At 48.1% G+C, this 19402-nt stretch overlaps 3 protein-coding genes across 3 annotated transcripts; 2 read left to right on the top strand and 1 right to left on the bottom strand.

Moving 5' to 3' along the window:
- Nucleotides 1-550: 550 nt before the first annotated feature.
- On the top strand, nucleotides 551-10898 carry gpia (glucose-6-phosphate isomerase a). The gene is made up of 18 exons (XM_070972103.1): nucleotides 551-825; nucleotides 2519-2609; nucleotides 3172-3240; nucleotides 4289-4408; nucleotides 4497-4580; nucleotides 5004-5150; nucleotides 5513-5584; nucleotides 5845-5889; nucleotides 6413-6466; nucleotides 7003-7063; nucleotides 7855-7898; nucleotides 8209-8361; nucleotides 8810-8939; nucleotides 9082-9158; nucleotides 9591-9719; nucleotides 9877-9952; nucleotides 10237-10303; nucleotides 10445-10898. Exons 1-18 carry the CDS (start codon nucleotides 707-709, stop codon nucleotides 10566-10568), a joined length of 1662 nt encoding a protein of 553 aa, XP_070828204.1. The 5' UTR covers nucleotides 551-706; the 3' UTR covers nucleotides 10569-10898.
- Nucleotides 10899-12027: 1129 nt separating this feature from the next.
- On the top strand, nucleotides 12028-15720 carry hsd17b2 (hydroxysteroid (17-beta) dehydrogenase 2). The gene is made up of 5 exons (XM_070972111.1): nucleotides 12028-12298; nucleotides 13335-13547; nucleotides 14346-14531; nucleotides 14611-14748; nucleotides 15322-15720. The coding sequence occupies exons 1-5, from the start codon at nucleotides 12037-12039 to the stop codon at nucleotides 15660-15662; spliced, it is 1140 nt and encodes a 379-aa protein (XP_070828212.1). The 5' UTR covers nucleotides 12028-12036; the 3' UTR covers nucleotides 15663-15720.
- Nucleotides 15721-16362: 642 nt separating this feature from the next.
- mphosph6 (M-phase phosphoprotein 6) lies at nucleotides 16363-19199 on the bottom strand. Its single transcript, XM_070972707.1, has 5 exons — nucleotides 19010-19199; nucleotides 18502-18614; nucleotides 18098-18188; nucleotides 17793-17896; nucleotides 16363-17645 (listed from the first exon to the last, which is right to left on the bottom strand). Exons 1-5 carry the CDS (start codon nucleotides 19055-19057, stop codon nucleotides 17507-17509), a joined length of 495 nt encoding a protein of 164 aa, XP_070828808.1. The 5' UTR covers nucleotides 19058-19199; the 3' UTR covers nucleotides 16363-17506.
- Nucleotides 19200-19402: the final 203 nt, after the last annotated feature.

Consider the following 19402-nt stretch of genomic DNA (forward strand, 5'->3'; position numbering starts at 1 on the left):
AAAAGAAATGGGTCGTTTTGTCCACTCTGAACAGGTTAATTCAGACTTAAGTAACATAACCTGCATGAGCCCAGTTTGTGCCTCTTCGTGCATCCAATAATAAAGTCCAATTTAAAAAACGTATAAAAACATTTTTTTGGCCTTCCAACATTTATTATGATTTAATAAAATGAACGAGTTGTGTAGTTATCAGTGTGATTATAATGACAAATTCAAAACCTGATTCAATGCACAACTTTAATACACTGATTCAGGCTGGCAGTTATGTAAGTGCAGGGGTATTGATTATCTTTAGCTGACAGTGTTGGCGCTAATTTGCTTCCATAATCTTCATACAGCCCATCATATCGAGCATGATCCCCTCCTTTTGACATAAGTATTATCGGCACTAGCCTGCTTCCATACCGCCACACAGCCCCGTAATAACATCACCGTGTCCATCTTACATAACTCGGGTCTGATTATTGGCCCTGATGAGCCTCCATACAGCTTCATTTGGCCGTACGTGCCAGCCGGAGCAGCGGGCGGAGCTTCCCAGCGGGGCGGGGTTAGACCTCAGCAGCCATTGGTGCAGACCCGTCTATCCACCTCCGTCCCCTGTCAGTGGTGAAGCAGCCTCAGTCGGTCCTGCTCATCTGCTCCTGAACGCCACAGAGACACACCAGTCCACCGCGGGCCGCTGCCAGGAGAACCAGGAACCACCATCATGGCGCTGACCAACGATCCCATCTACAAGAAGCTGGAGCAGTGGTACAGAGGCAACGCCGGCAGCCTCAACATGAGGGACATGTTTGACGCCGACGAGGACAGATTCAGCAAGTTCAGGTTGGAGGAGACACTTTGACACCATGTGAAGGTGGACATGATAATAATGATGATGGGAGGGGAGGGGGGCGTGATGCTGGCAGTTAGACCCGCCGTGTGGCCTTCAGGCTCCTCTGTAGATCGCAGGTGTAACTCATAAAGCTGCTCGTCCAGGTGTCTCATCCTGGTTCCTCCCAGCGCGGATGTCATGAATAATCTTCCTCTACCTGAGAGACAAGGTCATCGTTTCATATGAATTCCTCTCTGCTGTCATTTCCTAGAATAAACGTGTCCAGTTGTCCCTTTCAGAGCTGCTGTCTCACGGCGGTTGAAATGTTCCTCTGGATGTCCGTAAACCCGTTAGAAGAGGCGACAGGCCGCGACACTGAACGGTCGCCGAGCTAATGTTAGCTGGCGTGCTAACGTCGCAGCATCCTTTATCGGACAGTGCCTGGCTAGCCCTGATTTGAGCTCCGTGTAACAGGTTGTCTTCCACATGTATGAAATGTTGACGGAGACAGACCGTGTCCTCTCTGTTAATGTCGCCTACTTACACTTGCTGTCCCTGACATGTTGCTAACGCTAGCTAAAACATCAATGTTAATTCCGTTACTGGACAAGAAGATAAATGGCTCGAAATCGCCATTTAGAAGCAGGTTACTGTCAAATGTCACCTTCAGTCAGTTTGAGACACATTGGAGAATAAACGGTTCATGTTTAATTCGTGTTCAGCGCGGCAGTTAATCGTAGCCGAAGCTAAGCTAACGCTAAGTTTGATCAAACTTGTTGATGTGTAAACTATGTTTGCTGCTCTCAGGCTAACGTTAGCCTGTTAGCACCGTGCAGGGACAGGGGTGTGTCCGATAATGGACGCTCTGCGCGGTCCTGCTCTCTTCATCCAAACCCTCAGCGCGTCGATGCGGTGAAATGAGTTCACTGACATTTTGAGCACTTTAATGACAAACTTAGTAAACATTTCTCCTAAACGAATGCATGAAGACGATGTAAAGCGTCTGTCCGGCAGGTTTGTCATGAAGCTGCCATGTTGGAGGTGTACGTGCGGGGCGACACATCGACTGATGCGCAAATCAAACCTCCAACAATGATCTCACTCTTCTTGTCCATCAGGATGCTGCACATTGTTCTTAATCCTTCAGACACGGCTCATAATATCAGCCTGTTTACATTCATGTGTCCATCAGATTAATGACAGGTGTGTTTATTGAACAAAGGTTTTGACGTGAATCAGCCAATGAGGAGCAAAGACGTGGAGAACTCTGTAGGTACACAGTGTATGTACACAGTACTGTGTGTACTTCACTCTCAGGGCTGCAGCAGCTGTGTGAACATGGTCCAGCTGTGAATGTCTGTCCTCAGTTCAGTGATCTGATCTTCTCCATAAATGACCTTTTTTCTATTCATCCATTCATCTGTGATCTATAAATAATGAAAACATGAGACAAACCGCCGTCACAGCTCCTCAGAGGTCTGAAGGACCTGAAGGTCTGAACCTCAGAGACGTTTATGAGCGTGAAGCGAAACAGAAGAGCAGCCAATCAGAACGTTTCAGAAGGTCGACCGCTGACTGGGTCGCTGCCGGTCGACCGATTGCTCAAAATGAGACGATGAAGCAGGAAGTTGCACCTGGACCGTTGTTGCGTCAGTCTGAGGACAAACTGTTTGACTTCCTGTCGTGTCTCTGTGTGTCGGACAGCACCACTCTGGAGACGGACGATGGAGAAATCCTGCTCGACTTCTCCAAGAATCTCATCAACCAGGAAGTGTTGGCCATGCTGCTTGACCTGGTAACACACACACACACACACACACACACACACACACACACACACACACACACACACACACACACCTCCTCTAATCGACCGTAAGCCTCTCTGCTTCTCTTAAATCTAATCTGAAGTGAAGATCTTGTGAACCTGCTGCAGGTGAGCCACAGGTGAGCCGTGGTTCCAGGTGAGCTGTGAGGTGTGTTCACAGGTTTACGGTCGTCTCCTGACCGTCAGACGCTCTGAGGATTGTTGGGCTGATTTCTTCCTCTTTCACGGCTGATAAGCTGCAGCCCTGATGGTCACGCTGTTGCTCAAAGACACAATGAAACAGGAAGATTTCAACACTTTATTTTGAAAGGGAAAGGCGATATGTTGACCCTGCAGCGAGCGAGCGAGCGCCGCCATTGTTCGGCAGCGATGTGCTAACGTCTGTGGGAATGTGGAAACACGGCTCGCAGCACTTCCTCCTCAGCTGAAGAAAGGAGCTTTTGTCGCTCGCACTCTGACGTGATAAACTCGTGTTCTGACTCCGATGCGTTCAGCGTTCGTGTGTAAACTGCTTTCGTCTCGTCCGCAGGCCAAGTCTCGAGGCGTGGACGAGGCCAGAGAGAAGATGTTCTCCGGGGAGAAGATCAACTTCACTGAGGTACACGGCAGCAGACCTGGTTCATCAGGCCGAGAGCAGGGGGCAGCGTCAGCTGAGCCCTGCTCTCCTGGTCCTCACGTCCACTGACTGAGTCCACTGACTGAGTCCACCGGCTGCTGGAGCTAATCCTCCACTCGGCGCCTTTAAACAAGAGCTAGACAAAGAAAATGCTCATTAAACCTGTGGATGGAAACAAAGGCCGAGAGGAGAGCAGCGGCTGATGTTTCCCAGAGTTCATCGTTCATTCATTAATGAACTTCTAGAAGTGATTCATGTCTTTAGTTTTGTTAGCAGGTCAGTGTCACATGAACTAAACTCTGCAGGTACAACAAAATGCACATGACCTTCAGCCTGTGTGTGTGTGTGTGTGTGTGTGTGTGTGTGTGTGTGTGTGTGTGTGTGTGTGTGTGTGTGTGTGTGTGTGTGTGTGTGTGTGTGTGTGTGTGTGTGTGTGTGTGTGTGTGTGTGTGTGTGTGTGTGTACACGCTCCCTGAGTAAGCAGAACACACACTGCGGTGTGTGTGTGTGTTGTGTAACAGACTCTCAGTGAGCGAGTTCAGCTGCGCCTCCTTTGTTACAAACATCCTTTATCAGCTGATCTGCTCCTTCTTTCTGATTGGTTGATTCACAGCAGGTCAGCTCGTCTGCAGGTAGACTGCATGTGAGAGACGTGAGCGAGATTTGATTTGTTCTGACACGTCTGACATTTCATCGCCTCTGGCTGCAAACTCTGACATTAAAGGAGGCGGATCATCCCTCACGCTGTGTCATGTGGGTTTACTGCAGAGAGTGTGTGTGTGTGTGTGAAGGGGTCGACCTTTGGGGTCAGACCGGCTCCAGTGTCACAGATAATGAGACGTTCACGCTCCTGCCAGGATGAGCCGTAAAGACCGAACATCAGCCTGTTAGCGTGTTAGCATGTTAGCTCAAAGCACCACAGACTCTCAGTCTAACAACAGCTGCAGGTGATTCACTGTTAAATGTTCAATGGAGAAATCAACTGTGTGTGTGTGTGTGTGTGTGTGTGTGTGTGTGGGCGCGCACACAGGGCCGCGCCGTGCTGCACACCGCTCTGCGTAATCGCTCCAACACGCCGATCAGCGTGGACGGTCAGGACGTGATGCCGGAGGTGAACCGCGTGCTGGAGAAGATGAAGGCCTTCTGTCTGGTACGTGGAGTGTTCGCGTGATGCGTTCAGGTTCCTCTCACACGCAGGAGAACAGGACGGTGTGACCGGTGTTTTCTGCTGTTTGCAGAGAGTTCGTAGCGGCGAGTGGAAAGGCTACAGCGGGAAAAGCATCACTGACGTCGTCAACATCGGCATCGGGGGCTCTGACCTGGTGAGTGACCCGCCAGTCAAACGCATGAGACCGTCTGTGTTTGATGATGGACGTAAGGACACTGAGTCCACTGAAGCTCCTCTGTCCTCATTGACTGAATGAAACCAGTCTGTGACCATTTCCTGCTTCAATTCATCTGAAAATTGTTTTCTCTGTTAATCTGTTCAGTATGTGAAGAGTCAAAGTGTCTCTGTCTGACCAGCAGTCATCTTCAGTTTCATTCGTCATGTTGCATTCAGGGCCCTCCGATGATAACTGATTTGCTGTAACTGTAAACTGTGTCTTTGTGTTGCGTTCAGGGCCCTCTGATGGTAACTGTGATTTGCTGTAACTGTAAACTGTGTCTTCGTGTTGCGTTCAGGGCCCTCTGATGGTAACTGTGATTTGCTGTAACTGTAAACTGTGTCTTCGTGTTGCGTTCAGGGCCCTCTGATGGTGACGGAGGCTCTGAAGCCGTACTCAGCCGGAGGACCAAACGTTTGGTTTGTCTCTAACATTGATGGGACTCACATGGCCAAGACTCTGGCTCAGCTCAACGCAGAGACCACACTCTTCATCATCGCCTCTAAGGTGACCGCACACACACACGCACGCACGCGCGCGCGCGCACGCACGCACGACGCACGCACGCACACACACACACACACACACACACACACACACACACACACACACACACACACACACACACACACACACACACACACACACACACACACACACACACACACACACACACACACACACACACACACTCTGCTTCCTGTAGTTTTTAATGAATGTGTTCTGATTCTTAAGTTAACTGTTTTCCCGTCAGGTGGCCGTCAGGTGACACCCCCCCCACCCCACCCCCACCCCCCCGTGTTTCAGTCCTGTTGTTTTCACTGAGAGCAGCTGCTGGTCTCATTCGTTGTTGTTTGACCTTTCCTCAGACGTTCACCACCCAGGAGACCATCACCAACGCTGAGTCTGCCAAGGATTGGTTCCTCCAGGCAGCCAATGACGTGAGTCGATTTGTTCCCTGAGAGCTGATAGGATGACGCTGCTCCGCCTGCAGCCGCTGATGAGCACAGATCCGATCAGAGAGTTTGATTCTGATGTAAAAGCTCAGCTGATTAAATGCGGAGCCTCTGATTGGATGACGGTAGCTTCACTGTAGGAAGTGTCTGACAGTGTTTTTTATTTCTGAGAAGAGATGTTTGAGTGTGTAGCAGCAGACTCTTCCTCCTCCTCCTCCTTCTCATCACATGTTTTCTCTCCTCAGAAATCCGCCGTCGCCAAACATTTTGTGGCTCTCTCCACCAACGCGGTGAGTGAACGACCAATCACAGCTGAGTTCACCTGCAGCTTCAGGTGGACGCTTGTGCCGAAGCCTGAACGGGAGCCCTGAAGGCTCAGTCGAGTCACATGGCTCATCAGTCCCTGAATCCCAAAAACACGTGTTACAGAGGTCAAAGTTCACTTCAGTTGAACTTCTGCTGCAGTCAGGCAGAAAACCAGTCATTTCCTGTAGAGGGCGCCGTTTTCTTTCCATCTGATTGAACTGTGTGGCCCAATCCAGCCTCAGCGTTCACCTGAGTGACAGCGGTCTGTCAGTCACCCGCCGCCATGTTGTAGTTGCCCCGACCAGCAGGGGGCGCCGGCGAGTGACAGGCTGAAGCCGTCAGTCTGTGATCAGCTGTTTCCTGTCTGAACGCACTGAAAACCAAACTATGTCTGAGTGAGAGCAAAAACATTCATGAGTAACTTTATTTCTCCTCTTCCTCCTCGCTCCTCTCCTCCTCCTCTCCTCTTCCTCCTCTCTCCTCTACTCTTCCTCCTCTCCTCTTCAGGCCAAAGTGAAGGATTTTGGCATCGACACAGCCAACATGTTTGAGTTCTGGGATGTAAGTCAGTCGTCTTGTTGATTGATTATTGTGATGATGTCATTATTAATGTGTCTGAGCTGTGTAATTAAAACCTAACGATCAGCTGATTGATGACATTTAAACTGCAGCACAGAAAGTTCACAGAGAGTCTGTTTGTGGTCTAACACGACTAACTTCACTAACTGACTGCAGGTCTGTGTAAACTGACTGCAGGTCTGTAGAAACTGACTGCAGGTCTGTAGAAACTGACTCCAGGTCTGTAGAAACTGACTCCAGGTCTGTGTAAACTGACTGCAGGTCTGTAGAAACTGACTCCAGGTCTGTGTAAACTGACTGCAGGTCTGTAGAAACTGACTCCAGGTCTGTGTAAACTGACTGCAGGTCTGTAGACACTGACTGCAGGTCTGTAGACACTGACTGCAGGTCTGTAGAAACTGACTCCAGGTCTGTGTAAACTGACTCCAGGCCTTTACTGACTGCTTTGTTGATGTGATGCTCTGCATGTGCTCTGATTGGTGGAGTGACTGTGTGATGTCATGTCTGCTCATCCTCAGTGGGTCGGAGGTCGTTACTCGCTGTGGTCGGCCATCGGTCTGTCCATCGCTCTGCACGTAGGTACGTCTGCTGCTCGTGACCTCTGACCTTCACTCCTCCCTCCAGTCAGGCCCGTACTGATCAGCGGCGCTCGGCTGAAGGAACCGAGCAGAAACGTTTCGGTGAAGTCGCTGGTTTGATGACGGAGAAGCAGCTGCCGCATGCTGCTGCATGGCTTCATTAGCTTGTTCTCAAAGGTCTGTGGAGGAGGTTCACACACTGAGAGGGTCAGAGGGGGACAGGTGAGGGACAGGTGAGGCAGGGGACAGGTGATATCAGTGTCCTTGATGTCCATCATGAAAAACATCTATAAATCCACTGAGAGATGAAAAACCTCAGAACTGCAGAACTTCCTGTTTTTCAGTTTCCTGCAGTGATCCAGTGACGTCGTCTGTACGTCCATGAGCTGTGCTAACCGCTAACTGCTAACAGGAGCTGCTAACAGCTGACTGAGCGGAGCGCTAACGGAGACAGTTTGAAGACAAACATGGACGAATTAAACTGAGCTTTGTTAAACACAAGACTGAGACTAATCAGAAGTCTTCAGTGTAACACCATCAGTATCTGTCATCACCGCAGGTCCTCCGTCAGTGGACCACTGACTGTCCTCACGTCCACAGTCCAGCTGAACGTTTCCTTTGTGTTTGTCTGTCCTTCATGTCCTTCATGTCTTTTTTTTAGTCGTTTTCTATTTGTTTCTTCTATCAATGTTTTTCTAGTTTTTTCTTTTTCTTTCAGTCACTGTGCAAAGAACTGAAACTCACCTCTGACCTGTGTGTGTGTGTGTGTGTGTGTGTGTGTGTGTGTTTCAGGCTTCGAGAGCTTCGAGCAGCTTCTTGCAGGAGCTCACTGGATGGTAGGAGAACGTTTCTCTTCATTGCTTCACGTTCTGTTTGAGGACGTCTGTCTGTCTCGTTCACGCTCTGACGCCTCGTCAGACGTTAAATATTGACTTTCTTCTGTTTGACTGCAGCACACACACCTCGTCTGCGTTTGTGTGTTTGGAGCCAATCAGCTTAAAGAACGTTTGATTCATGAGGAGCTTCGTTACTTCAGTAAAGGATGAAACTGTTTCTGTTTCATGAACAAACAGGACGGAGACAGACGTCCTCTGAGTGTCTCGTTCTGTCCCTGTCCCCGTCATCGACCTCCTCTCTCGTCTCCAGGACAAACACTTCCGCAGCGCCCCCCTGGACCAGAACGTGCCCGTCCTGCTGGCCGTCCTGGGCGTCTGGTACATCAACTTCTTCCAGGCGGAGACTCACGCCATGCTGCCCTATGACCAGTACATGCACCGCTTCGCCGCCTACTTCCAGCAGGTCAGTGTGGCGGCGGCGGGGGGGCGGGGGGGGACCATCTGTTCAGGGCGAGGAGGGACCAGCAGGTTCAGAGAGGAAACACTCAGCGTGAAGCTGAAGGTTCAGGACTCGTCGACTCGTCGCTGAAGACAGTTTTCTGAATTCAAAGATTAACGATTATTTTAACAGTTAAAATCATTTTATTATTTTTGAATTCGCTGATTGTTCATTCTGTCAGTTCAGAGAAAAGAATCAAATCAGCAAACGTTTCTGCTAAAAACCAAATATTTGATCATCAGATTTACTTCCTGTCGATGAACTCGTCGATCAATCGATCATTCTGCCAGATTTGAAATAAAGTTTTCAGGTTTGAGCAGCTCGTCTGTCGAGCTGACGGCTCCTGTCAGGTCGCGTCATCACAGATCGCTCCGCCGCCGACTCTTCGTGTGACTGTGTGTGTGCTCGTCAGGGCGACATGGAGTCCAACGGGAAGTCAATCACCAAAGACGGCGCCCGCGTCAACTACCACACCGGACCAATCGTGTGGGGCGAGCCCGGAACCAACGGACAGCACGCCTTCTACCAGCTCATCCACCAAGGTGAGCGCCCACACCCACCGCCGTCAGAGCGCTCAGAGCAACAACAGCTCTTTGTAGTGAACTCCACCTGTGGGTGGAGGTGTGGGTGGAGGCGGATCAGTAACCAATGAGACATATCGACTGACTCTTGTTTCCTCGTCAGGAACTCGTATGATTCCCGCTGACTTCCTCATTCCTGCTCAGTCTCAGCATCCAATCAGAGACAACCTCCATCACAAGGTAACGCCCACTGCCGTCATAGCAACACTTCCTGCTCACCTGGAGTCACACGTTCACCTGCTGCTCAGAGTTCATGTTCATCAGTAACTTTAAAGATGGCTGCCGGTCGTTCAGCAGCTCATTGGCTCTAAAAACAGACGAGTTTCTCTGTTTAACATCAGTTCAGAGCTCGTTTGACCTTTGACACCGAGTCTTCAGCTGAGACTCGTTCACGGTCGTTCGCTGACTCAGCAGCTCAGACTGCGATGCGTTCACTGGTCCTGGATCAGAGCTGAAGGGTTGAACCAGATGAGCTCTGAGTTAAACTGCAGGAGAACTTTTCTTCTTCTGTGGTGTAAACATCCCGCTGGGTTACTGTACTTTTGTTGTACTCCGTGTACTGCGGTGGTGTAGGAGTACACACAGTGTAGTAACCTGCTGACGCTGTTTCAGATCCTGGTGGCGAACTTCTTGGCTCAGACTGAAGCTCTGATGAAAGGAAAAACTCCAGAGGAGGCTCGCAAGGAGCTGGAGGCTGCCGGCCTGAAGGGGGACGCCTTGGAGAAGCTGCTGCCCCACAAGGTACCTCCACCAGTACCTCCACCAGTAGCTCCACCAGTAGCTCCATCACATCAGTGCTCGTGTTGTCTTCAGATTTTGGAGTTCAGTTTCTCGCCTGCTTTGATTTTTGCCTCAAAGGTTCTAAAAAGTTTGCTTCTCTTGTTTGTTTCTTTCAAAGGTTTTCGAAGGAAACAAGCCGAGTAACTCCATCGTGTTCAAGAAGCTGACCCCGTTCATACTGGGAGCTCTGATTGGTGAGTAATGGGAGTCTGAAGCCAAGGCAGGAGCTCTGTGAGCCGCCACCAGAGGTCACTGCACCTGCAGCTCAAAGTGAACCAGGTGAGACGGGACGTCACGCTGAGGCCAGAGAAGAGCTGAGTCATGACTGAGCATTTAGACGAGTCAAAGTCAGTTCACAGCTGACGTGTTTCCAGAATCAGTCAGACTTCAACCAAAGCAGGGTGTCATCGGGGTCATCAGGAGTCAGCAGCTGTGACTGATCACGACCTCGTGTTGAACGTCGTCTCTTTCCTTTCAGCCATGTACGAGCACAAGATCTTCGTGCAGGGCGTCATGTGGAACATCAACAGCTACGATCAGTGGGGGTGAGTCGCTCCACACGAATGTTCACACATTCAGCTGAATCACATGAAGCTCAGTCCAGCTCGCCCCAGGTCCTGGTCCTGGTCCTGGTCCTGGTCCTGGTCAGTGACATCAGTAATGTGTCTCCGTGTCCCCGCCCACAGCGTCGAGCTCGGGAAGCAGCTGGCGAAGAAGATCGAGCCGGAGCTGAAGGACGACTCTGCCGTCAGCTCCCACGACTCGTCCACCAACGGACTCATCAACTTCCTGAAGAAGAACTTCGCCTGAGTCCTCCACCTTCGTCAGACCTCCTCCTCCTCCTCCTCTGCTGGATCCTCCCACCTCGTAGTCCTCTGTCATTGGCTGAAACTGTCGCTGTGACCCGCGAGAACGAGCACTTTCTGTCGGTCTGAGACTTCACTCGTAGACGTGTTTGACTTGAAAAAAGGGAAAACGTTTCTGTTGCTTTTATTTTGGAGGATGAAGGGAAATGAGTAGATGTTACCGTCGGCGACGACTCGTCCCACACCTTCACGCAGATGCTGACTTTCAAAATAAAAGTCCTGGTTGTCACTGAATTGTTCGTCTTGTTCTGAAATAAAAACTTAGAGCCATGAATTCAGTCTGTGTGCTGAACCTGCTGTGACTGAAGCTGAGCCCCGAGTGCATCCCTTCATTTTCATTATTGATCGATCAGTTTGGCTGTTAAATGTCAGAGAACAGCAAGAAAATGAAAAGTTTCCACAGCGTGAGTCGATCTGTTTTTCATGACTTGATTAACGAACATTTCTAATGGAAGCAAGTTGAGTCTGTTTAACGTTCAGTCGATCAATGATCGGATGAACACGAGAGAAATGATCAATGTTATTGTTTCTAATCACTTTATTTTAGCTGGATGGACAAACAAACAGGATGTTCAGGTTTTATTTCTGTCTTCTGTCTCCAACTGAATCCTGAGACATTTAAAGACATTGATGAAGACTCAAAATGAACATTTTCACTTTATCGATCAATCGATTGATTTTAGAGCTGAATCACAGACTGACGTCCAGACTGGAAAAGAAATAAAATTAGAGACGAACGCAAAGTAACTAAATACATTTACTCAAGCACTGCAGTACTTTAGGAAGTTTGACTTGAGTATTTGTGTTTTTGTACTTCACATCTCAGAAGCAAATACTGCACTTTTTAAAATAAAACTAAAACTGAATATATGTACACTGTGTACTAGAGTATAAGAATACTGCTGCCCTAAGAGACGATAGCTCACTTTCTAAAAGGAAAGAATTAGAATTCACATTATTAAAACAAATCTAATCAGCTGATCAGTGATTGTCATTGATTAAACTACTCAGAAATACATGAAGTCATTCCAGTGACCTGCTCCAACACTAAAGTCATGAACGCATGAATGCATCAGTGGTTATAATCCAGTCATACATATTACTCTGAAAAGGGCTGACGGCGCTGGTGTCTGTGATGTTGATGCCCAGCGTTTGGTGGGAGGGGGCTGACGGTGTTGATAACAACAGGATACGAGCCGGATCAGACTCTGATTCCACCCTGCTGGTCCTCCATGCAGCCGCAGGAGAGGAACAGGTTCCAGAAAACACGCCCTTTGGCAAGAGCTCAACATACCTGTGTGCAGGTGAGTAAAAGAAGGCAGGACGGCAGGTGTGGCTTTTCAGACTGCACTCAACAGTTCTCACACAGGTAACAGAGACAAACACACGAAAGCCCGTCAGACTGTCAGAAGATGGAAATCACTTCCTGTTTCTGCGCCATTGCTGCAGCGGCGTTCATCTTCACCGTGCTGTGGAAGCTGAGGGACGGCTCCGGTGCCCAGTACTGGACCGCTGCCTTGGGGGCCCTCCTAGGGGCCCTCGGAGCCTCTCTGTACTTTCTTGTTCCTCCGGTTGTCTGTGGGGTGGCCCTCCTCAGCTGCAGCTTCATCCTGGTCTGTGTGAGCGAGAGAGTCGAGCTGCTGCCGGCGAAGAGCAGAGTGGTGCTGGTTACAGGTGAGACGGTCCCCGTAATACACCTACATCAGCACACATCAACACACACATTAACACACATCAACACAGATGAACACACAGCTACACACATCAACACACACTGAGCAGAGTGTGGTGAGACGGTCCTCATAACGCACCTACATCAGTGCACTGAGAGACGCGTGTCAGTCTAATGCAAACAGGTATCATGGAAGTTAAGTCCATCAGTCTGAGAGTACTAACACTGAATGTTTTACAGATAAAACCAAAAATATGCTTCTGAGAACTGAGACTGTTTAACATTAACATGCTAAATGCTGCATGCTAACAAGCTACATCCATTATATCTACTTTTCATTGTTAATTTGAGTTCATGTCGTTCGGATCAGTGAGCAGTGAGAAACTGTTAATGTCAGTCACCAACACTTTGAACCAGAGCTGGAGATTAAAGTCAGCAAAAAGAATATTTCCACTTTATTTCACTCATGTTATCAATCAGCTCAAAGCCAAGCATAGCTTAGCCTGACAGGCTAGTCAGAGCCCTCAAACAGGTGAGAAGCTAAGGACACCAAAGCTGTCTCTCCATCTGTTGTCCTCCGTCCAACAGTTTTATCTTATGGAGCTGGAAGAGGAACAGGTCTTCTGTAAGTGTTCAGGTCCTTTAGCATGATGCAGATATAACTGTCTTTATCTCTGAAGACATTTTTGATAAGTCTGCCTCACTGAGCTGCTCAGACAGGAAAAACAGGAAAACCTCTGCTGGTCTTTATGCAACACCTTTAAAGATGTACGAGCCGTCCGCTGCTGAGACTGTTTACAGGTGAGACAAACAGCTGATTCATCGGGAACTGTGCTCCCAGCATCCGTGAGGTGAATTCAAACACGTTCTGCACTCTGTGGAGGTCATTTAACGTGAAGCGTGAAGGGCCCAGGGCAGCCTCGTGTTGATGTGTTTGGCTGGCTCTGTGTTACAGAGGATCCTGTTCATGTTGAAGTGGTGGTAAAACATCTCACAGAGGCTCAGCTGACAAACGTGGAACCCTCTCTTCTGTTCCAGGCTGCGATTCCGGTTTCGGTCACATCCTGGCGAAGCGGCTCAGTGAGATGGGAGTGATGGTGTTTGCTGGCGTGCTGGATGCGAACGGAGCCGGAGCTCAGCAGCTGAGAGAACCGGGATCTGAAAACCTGCAGGTCCTGCAGCTCGACGTGACCGACAGCTCCCAGGTAGAGGCGGCTCACCGCTACATCTGCGCTCAGGTGGCTGACACAGGTAGGACTGAAGACCACGTCAGTGGGTGGTGCTGGTGTGTTAAATGTATATATACGATACTAATAACTTTATCTGTGTCAGACCTCCAAATATCACCGTTACAAAGTGCTTCACAACCACATGGACTCAAGGTTGTGATCTAAAATGACTCCACAGCTCTGAACAGAGGGAACATGACGAGCTAAGTGCTAAGAGCTAAGTGCAGGCAGAATGAGGCCGTTCGAGCGTCAGGGCCTTTAATGAGGAGTTTTGTTTTGGATGAAGACAACTTTCTGCCATCCAATCCTTAACTGCAGCTAGGCAACTATACAGGAAGATAACTTCAGAGCATTAACACGACCGAGTACGACCGAGAATCTGCACAGCAACGAAATGAGACCTAATGCTGCAAACAGGTGGAAATAAAGGGAAATAAAAGTGGTCCTAGAATGGAGCCCTGTGGTACCACATACTTTAAAGCTTGAGAGGAAGTGAAGCCATCAACAATTCTCTGTTAGAAAAGTATGAAGAGAGCCAATTCCAGGTACCAACCCACGTTTGCAACCCTTCAGTCATGATTCATTGATCCACTGGATCAAAAACCAGCACCAAGCACTCACCTGTATCAGCTTTCATCAAGGTGTCACTGGTAACCTGAATGAGGACGGTCTCAGTGCTGTGTTGCTGTGGGAAACCTGGCTGAAATGTTTCTAAAGTATTATTACTGGTCAAGACTTGAGATGTTGAAACGATTTGTAAGCACCTGAATGCACCACCGAGGGCCCTTGTCTCATGTCTTGTGGTGTCATGTCCCTGCAGGTTTGTGGGGTTTGGTGAATAACGCCGGAGTTCTTCGATGCCCCATGGACGCAGAGCTCCACCCGATCACAGACTACAGACGCTGCATGGACGTCAACTTCCTGGGGGCTGTGAAGATGTGTCAGGTCTTCCTCCCTCTGCTGAGGAGGTCCAGAGGACGCATCGTCAACGTGTCCAGCCTGGCAGGTAGATCTGTCCAAAGAGCCACCAGGCAGATGATGAATGCTCCGTAGTGTGTCTCAACGCAGCGACATGTCTCCTGCAGGTCAGGTGCCGATGCCCATGTTCGCTGCTTACGGAGCCTCGAAGGCGGCGCTGAGTGTTTTCTCTCAGGTGATCAGGCTGGAGTTGTCTGTGTGGGGCGTCAGCGTGGCCTTGATCCAACCTTCAGGCTTCAGAACGAGTAGGTCTGATTTGATCTCTCTAACTGCTGATCACATGCAGCTTTCAGCCTCCTGTCTTCTCTTTGTGCTTCTTATCTTGACTTTCTGTCTCATGCAGCGCTTTGAATTCTTGTTGTTGAAAGGTGCTTTACAGACAAACCTGCCTGACTTCTTTACAGGTACAACAGGTGACCTCAGGTGACTTCTTTAAAGGTACAATGTGTCAGAATTTTAAAAACATCCAAAAAATGAACGAACATTATCAGCAGAGAAGAAGAAACAGTCCTGTCAGCTAATAGAGCCACTTGCTGCACGGCTAACTGAGCTAACCAGCTAACAGCATGAGCAGCTCCAGCCAAAGTTAGCCTCAGGTGAGACTGTGGAGGTTTCTCTGGGGCTACGCTGCCCCCTGCCTGTTTGGAGGTGGTCAGTTCTGACACATTGTACCTTGTGGTACAATGTGTCAGAACTGGTAAAATGGTAAGATGTTGTACCATTTATTTACTGTTCATTTTGTTGTTGTTTATTTGTGATGTCAGAGCGGGCAATGGGAAACCAGCCTCATGACGACCTTTAACCTTTCTTCCTCTCAGATATATTTGGGAACAGCGACGATGTCACTCGCTACAAAGACGAGATCCTTGCAGCTGTTTCTCCCAAGGCCAGAGAGGATTATGGGGAGGCGTACATCTTGTCCCTCCCTGACAGTCTGTCCAAAATGTCCCAGCAGTCTGCGGAGGATCTGTCTCCTGTGGTGGACGACATATGTCACGCGCTGCTGTCTGTTTGTCCCAAAGCCACGTACACCCCCGGACAGATGGGATGGCTGCTCCCATTCATCCACCGCTACTGTCCCACCGCCATGTTCAACGCCGTCGTCACGAACCTCATCAAAAACACCGACCGTGAGCCAGCCGCACTGAGCAGGAGCTGAGGATCATGGGAAAGTTTCCTGAGCATCAACTTTAGACTGATCTTTGACCATCTGAGCAGCCGGCAGCTTCAGCTCATTTCACCATGAAACCTGCTGAAATATGAAGTTCATTAAAACGTGAGCTGAGTTTTTCCGTCTTACGTCGCCGTTGTGATGACAGAGGTCAGAGAGGAAACTTTATCGATTCAAGATGTTTGAAAGTCAAACAATAAAACTGAACATCGTGACAAAGATCAGAAGAATCTGCTGGTAGTTTGCTGAAAGACAAAGTTTGAACATTTCTGGTTTGATTTTAGATTTGTTTCAAACGTCTTCACCTCTGAAGCTGACCGTCAGCAGGTTCTGTAGTATAATTCTTTCCTATGCAGGCATGCGATGACTTGGAAACAGATGTCAGCCATCGTGTTGTGATGTAAGCGGAGCACTGATGACCAGAGAAGCGGCTGTGGCATCAATCGTGCAGTGCTACTGCGCCGAGCATTGAGCAGAGGCGTGATGGCACTCATGCGCATGCTTCCTGGGACTTTCCTATGATTGGTGTGCAGGCGTCTTGGCAGCTGCTTCTGTGATGTGAACTTTAGCCTCATAAACTCGCAGTGCCTTTATTGTCTGACAGTAGTTTACCAGAACTACTGACGGTTGAACGTTCTTATAATCTCACCATGGTTTTGAAGTACACTTAATGACAATACTATTGTGTGTTATGCTCTTACACTTTGTATTATGCACGTATTGCTTATATTACTTTATAATTATGTTTGATAGCCTGAACAGTAGTTAAGAAATAATGGTGTAATTTGGGACAAATAGAGAGAAAATAGAAAGTGCGTCCTGAGGCTGCACCTTCGATGTGACAGCATTAATCTGGAGAGAAAAGAGAAATCAAACGCACATCAACTGCCAAAAGATTACCTGATGGTGTAAAGTTGAAAAAACCCAGAAACACAGAGATACCTGCAGGGGCGTGGCCAACCCTGAGCTGAACTGGATTTAAGGCAGAGCGCAGAGCACTGCAGGTCAGAATCCTTCAGGTTTCTACCTCGTGCATATCTGAACTACTCTCCTTATTGCCGGCAATAAAGTCTTTCAGACTTCTGACTCATGGAGATTTTTCCTGAACAACTGAACAGCTGAATTTTTGACCCTTTGTGGCTTTAACGATCCACGACAGCTCCCATGGGAAAACCAAACAGGAAACCCATGCTCCAACACACCCTTATGTTATAAAGACGATACGTCAGTCAGCTTAGCATAAAGACTGGAAACGGGGGAAACAGCTAGCTTAGCTTAGCATAAAGACTGGAAACGGGGGAAACAGCTAGCTTAGCTTAGCATAAAGACTGGAAACGGGGAAAACAGCTAGCTTAGCTTAGCATAAAGACTGGAAACGGGGAAACAGCTAGCTTAGCTTAGCATAAAGACTGGAAACAGGGGGAAACAGCTAGCCTGGTTCCACCCAGAAGTTTAAAACTCAACATCCCAGCAGCTCTAAAGCTCTTAAATTAAGACGTTCATCTCCTTCGTCTTCAGATTCACCATAAAAACATGAGTCTGAGATCACTATGAACATCGAATGAGCGAGTAAATGTTCCCAAAATGTTGAACTTCTGCTTCAACAGCGATTTAAAGGAACCACAGATGTAAAAATACACTGAAGTGTGCATTTAATGAGTGTCTCTGCACAAACTGTAAAAACTCTGCAGCATCTCAAAGATCTGTCTCTCTTTAAAAAAAAAAAAAAAAACAGGATGTATAACATCCAATCAGCACGCTGCTACAGTCCGTCTGTTTGAACTCAGTCCAGTCATGTCCATGAAAACACAGCGAGGTCGCCTCAGCTGGTCTCAGTCCTGAGGCTTCACAAACGCTCTCTTCGTGTTGGTCTCTGGGACGTTGTGGTTCAGGTCTTCTTCTTCTGCTGTCGCTGCTCTCTGACGCTTCTTCGCAAACTTCTTCTTCATGCTTCCGACTAAACTTTCGTACCTGAGACAGAAGAAGAAACAGGGAGGAGAAAATGAAGGTCCTTCTTCAGGTTTCCTTCTGATGTCAGAAAACAGTTTGACAGGAAACGAACGTTCGAAGAAACAAACTTCAGCTGCGTCTGAAAACATCATCTCGTCCTGGATGTACCTCAGAGCCATTTCTTCATCTGTGACGTCCGTCTGCATCCGGCTGACCTCCTCTTCCTCTTCTTTCTCCTCCTCGTCCTTTGGATTCATCAGAGCCATCAGCTTCTGTGACCAAGAGGAAACAATGAAAACCATCCAGAGGTTTAGATGAAACGTGGTCACGTCTCTATTGAAAACACGTTTTCACCTGAAGAATCTAATTTTCAACAAACAGACTCTTAGTTCCTGATATTTCAGTGGAAAACAGAAGTTTTGAACATTTATGCAGACGAAGTGACGGATCAGTAGACAATGAAGAAAACAGACCTCGACTTCTGGATTAAATCCCTTGAATGAGATGCGACCGAACTTCAGGTCCTCACAGGGAACGAAGCTCTTCTCCTCTATGATCAAGTTCCTGAGAGACGAAAGACGACAGAATATTGGACAGACGTCTCAGAACAAACACAATGAAAAGACAGACAGCCTCCAAACATCTGAGAGTTCGGTCAAAAAGCTTGAACTTAAATTATATAATTAGGAGTTAAATAACCAAAAGACTGAATACTACGATCAAACTGCTCCTTTAAAAACGACCCTCTGTTAACAAAAGGCTTATAAATAAAGTTTGATGAGGCGTCAGTTTGCTAATTAACTCCCATCTGAATTAAAGTGTCTGATTTCTGAATGGAGCTTGTAAGGACATTCAGTGGAGGGGCTGAGGGACCTACTCTTTAGCTTTCAGCTCTGGCAGGTCCAGATACCAGTGCTCATCACTTATGATCCTCTTCTCATCTTCCTCCAGCTGCTTCTTCGTCTCTGCGTCCAGACCTCTCTGCATGAACTGTGGGAAACACCCCAGATCACACGTAATCAAACATCTTGTCATGGGTGGGGGGACAGGTGGGTAAGAGCATGACCATTTAAAAGGTAAAGCCAAACTCGTTTCTCTCTGCCTTTAAACTATGGCGGCAGACATCCACCAGAACACGCAGTGATGCATTCAAAGTCAGATTATTTGTGAACCTAATTAAATTTAGGAGCCAGTTGGAAGCTGTAACACACGCCGAATTAATAACTGGCTCAAACTTTACATGAACATATTTAATGTCGACGTTTTCCACAACTTAACGTTTTCGTAAAAGCAGTAGACTAATTATAGTGTGATGTGTGGATGAGCTTTTGAGCGGCGCTCTGACGGCTAAAGCTAACACAGCTAACATCTGCTGCTTGGCTTACCTTCATGCGGAGCAGGTTTTTGGACAGTCTCACCGAGTCGTTCGCCATTACTAACCTTTCTGAAGAAGACAAACTAAACTAAAAGAAGAACTGGCAGTTTGAAGAATTTATCTTTAACTAGAACCACGAGCTAAAACCACGCAGCTCCACGCAGATGCGGTTAGCATTCAGACAGAAGCAGCCGAATGTCGAGCCGCTTGTAGCAGTTAGCAGTCCGGCTAATCGACCGCTGATGTCGCTGATGTTCAAGAAGACAAACACAAAGCGAAGCATCGATATGATGAATTCTGTCTTTATTTCCTGCGAGTCAACATAAGACTGAAATTATAAACTTTATAGAGCCAGTTAAACATCTGTAGTCCTTTGGTGTGTCTGTTCGTGACTTCAGGACAA

This window comes from Chaetodon trifascialis, chromosome 10, assembly GCF_039877785.1.
Source record: "Chaetodon trifascialis isolate fChaTrf1 chromosome 10, fChaTrf1.hap1, whole genome shotgun sequence".
NCBI lineage: Eukaryota > Metazoa > Chordata > Actinopteri > Chaetodontiformes > Chaetodontidae > Chaetodon > Chaetodon trifascialis.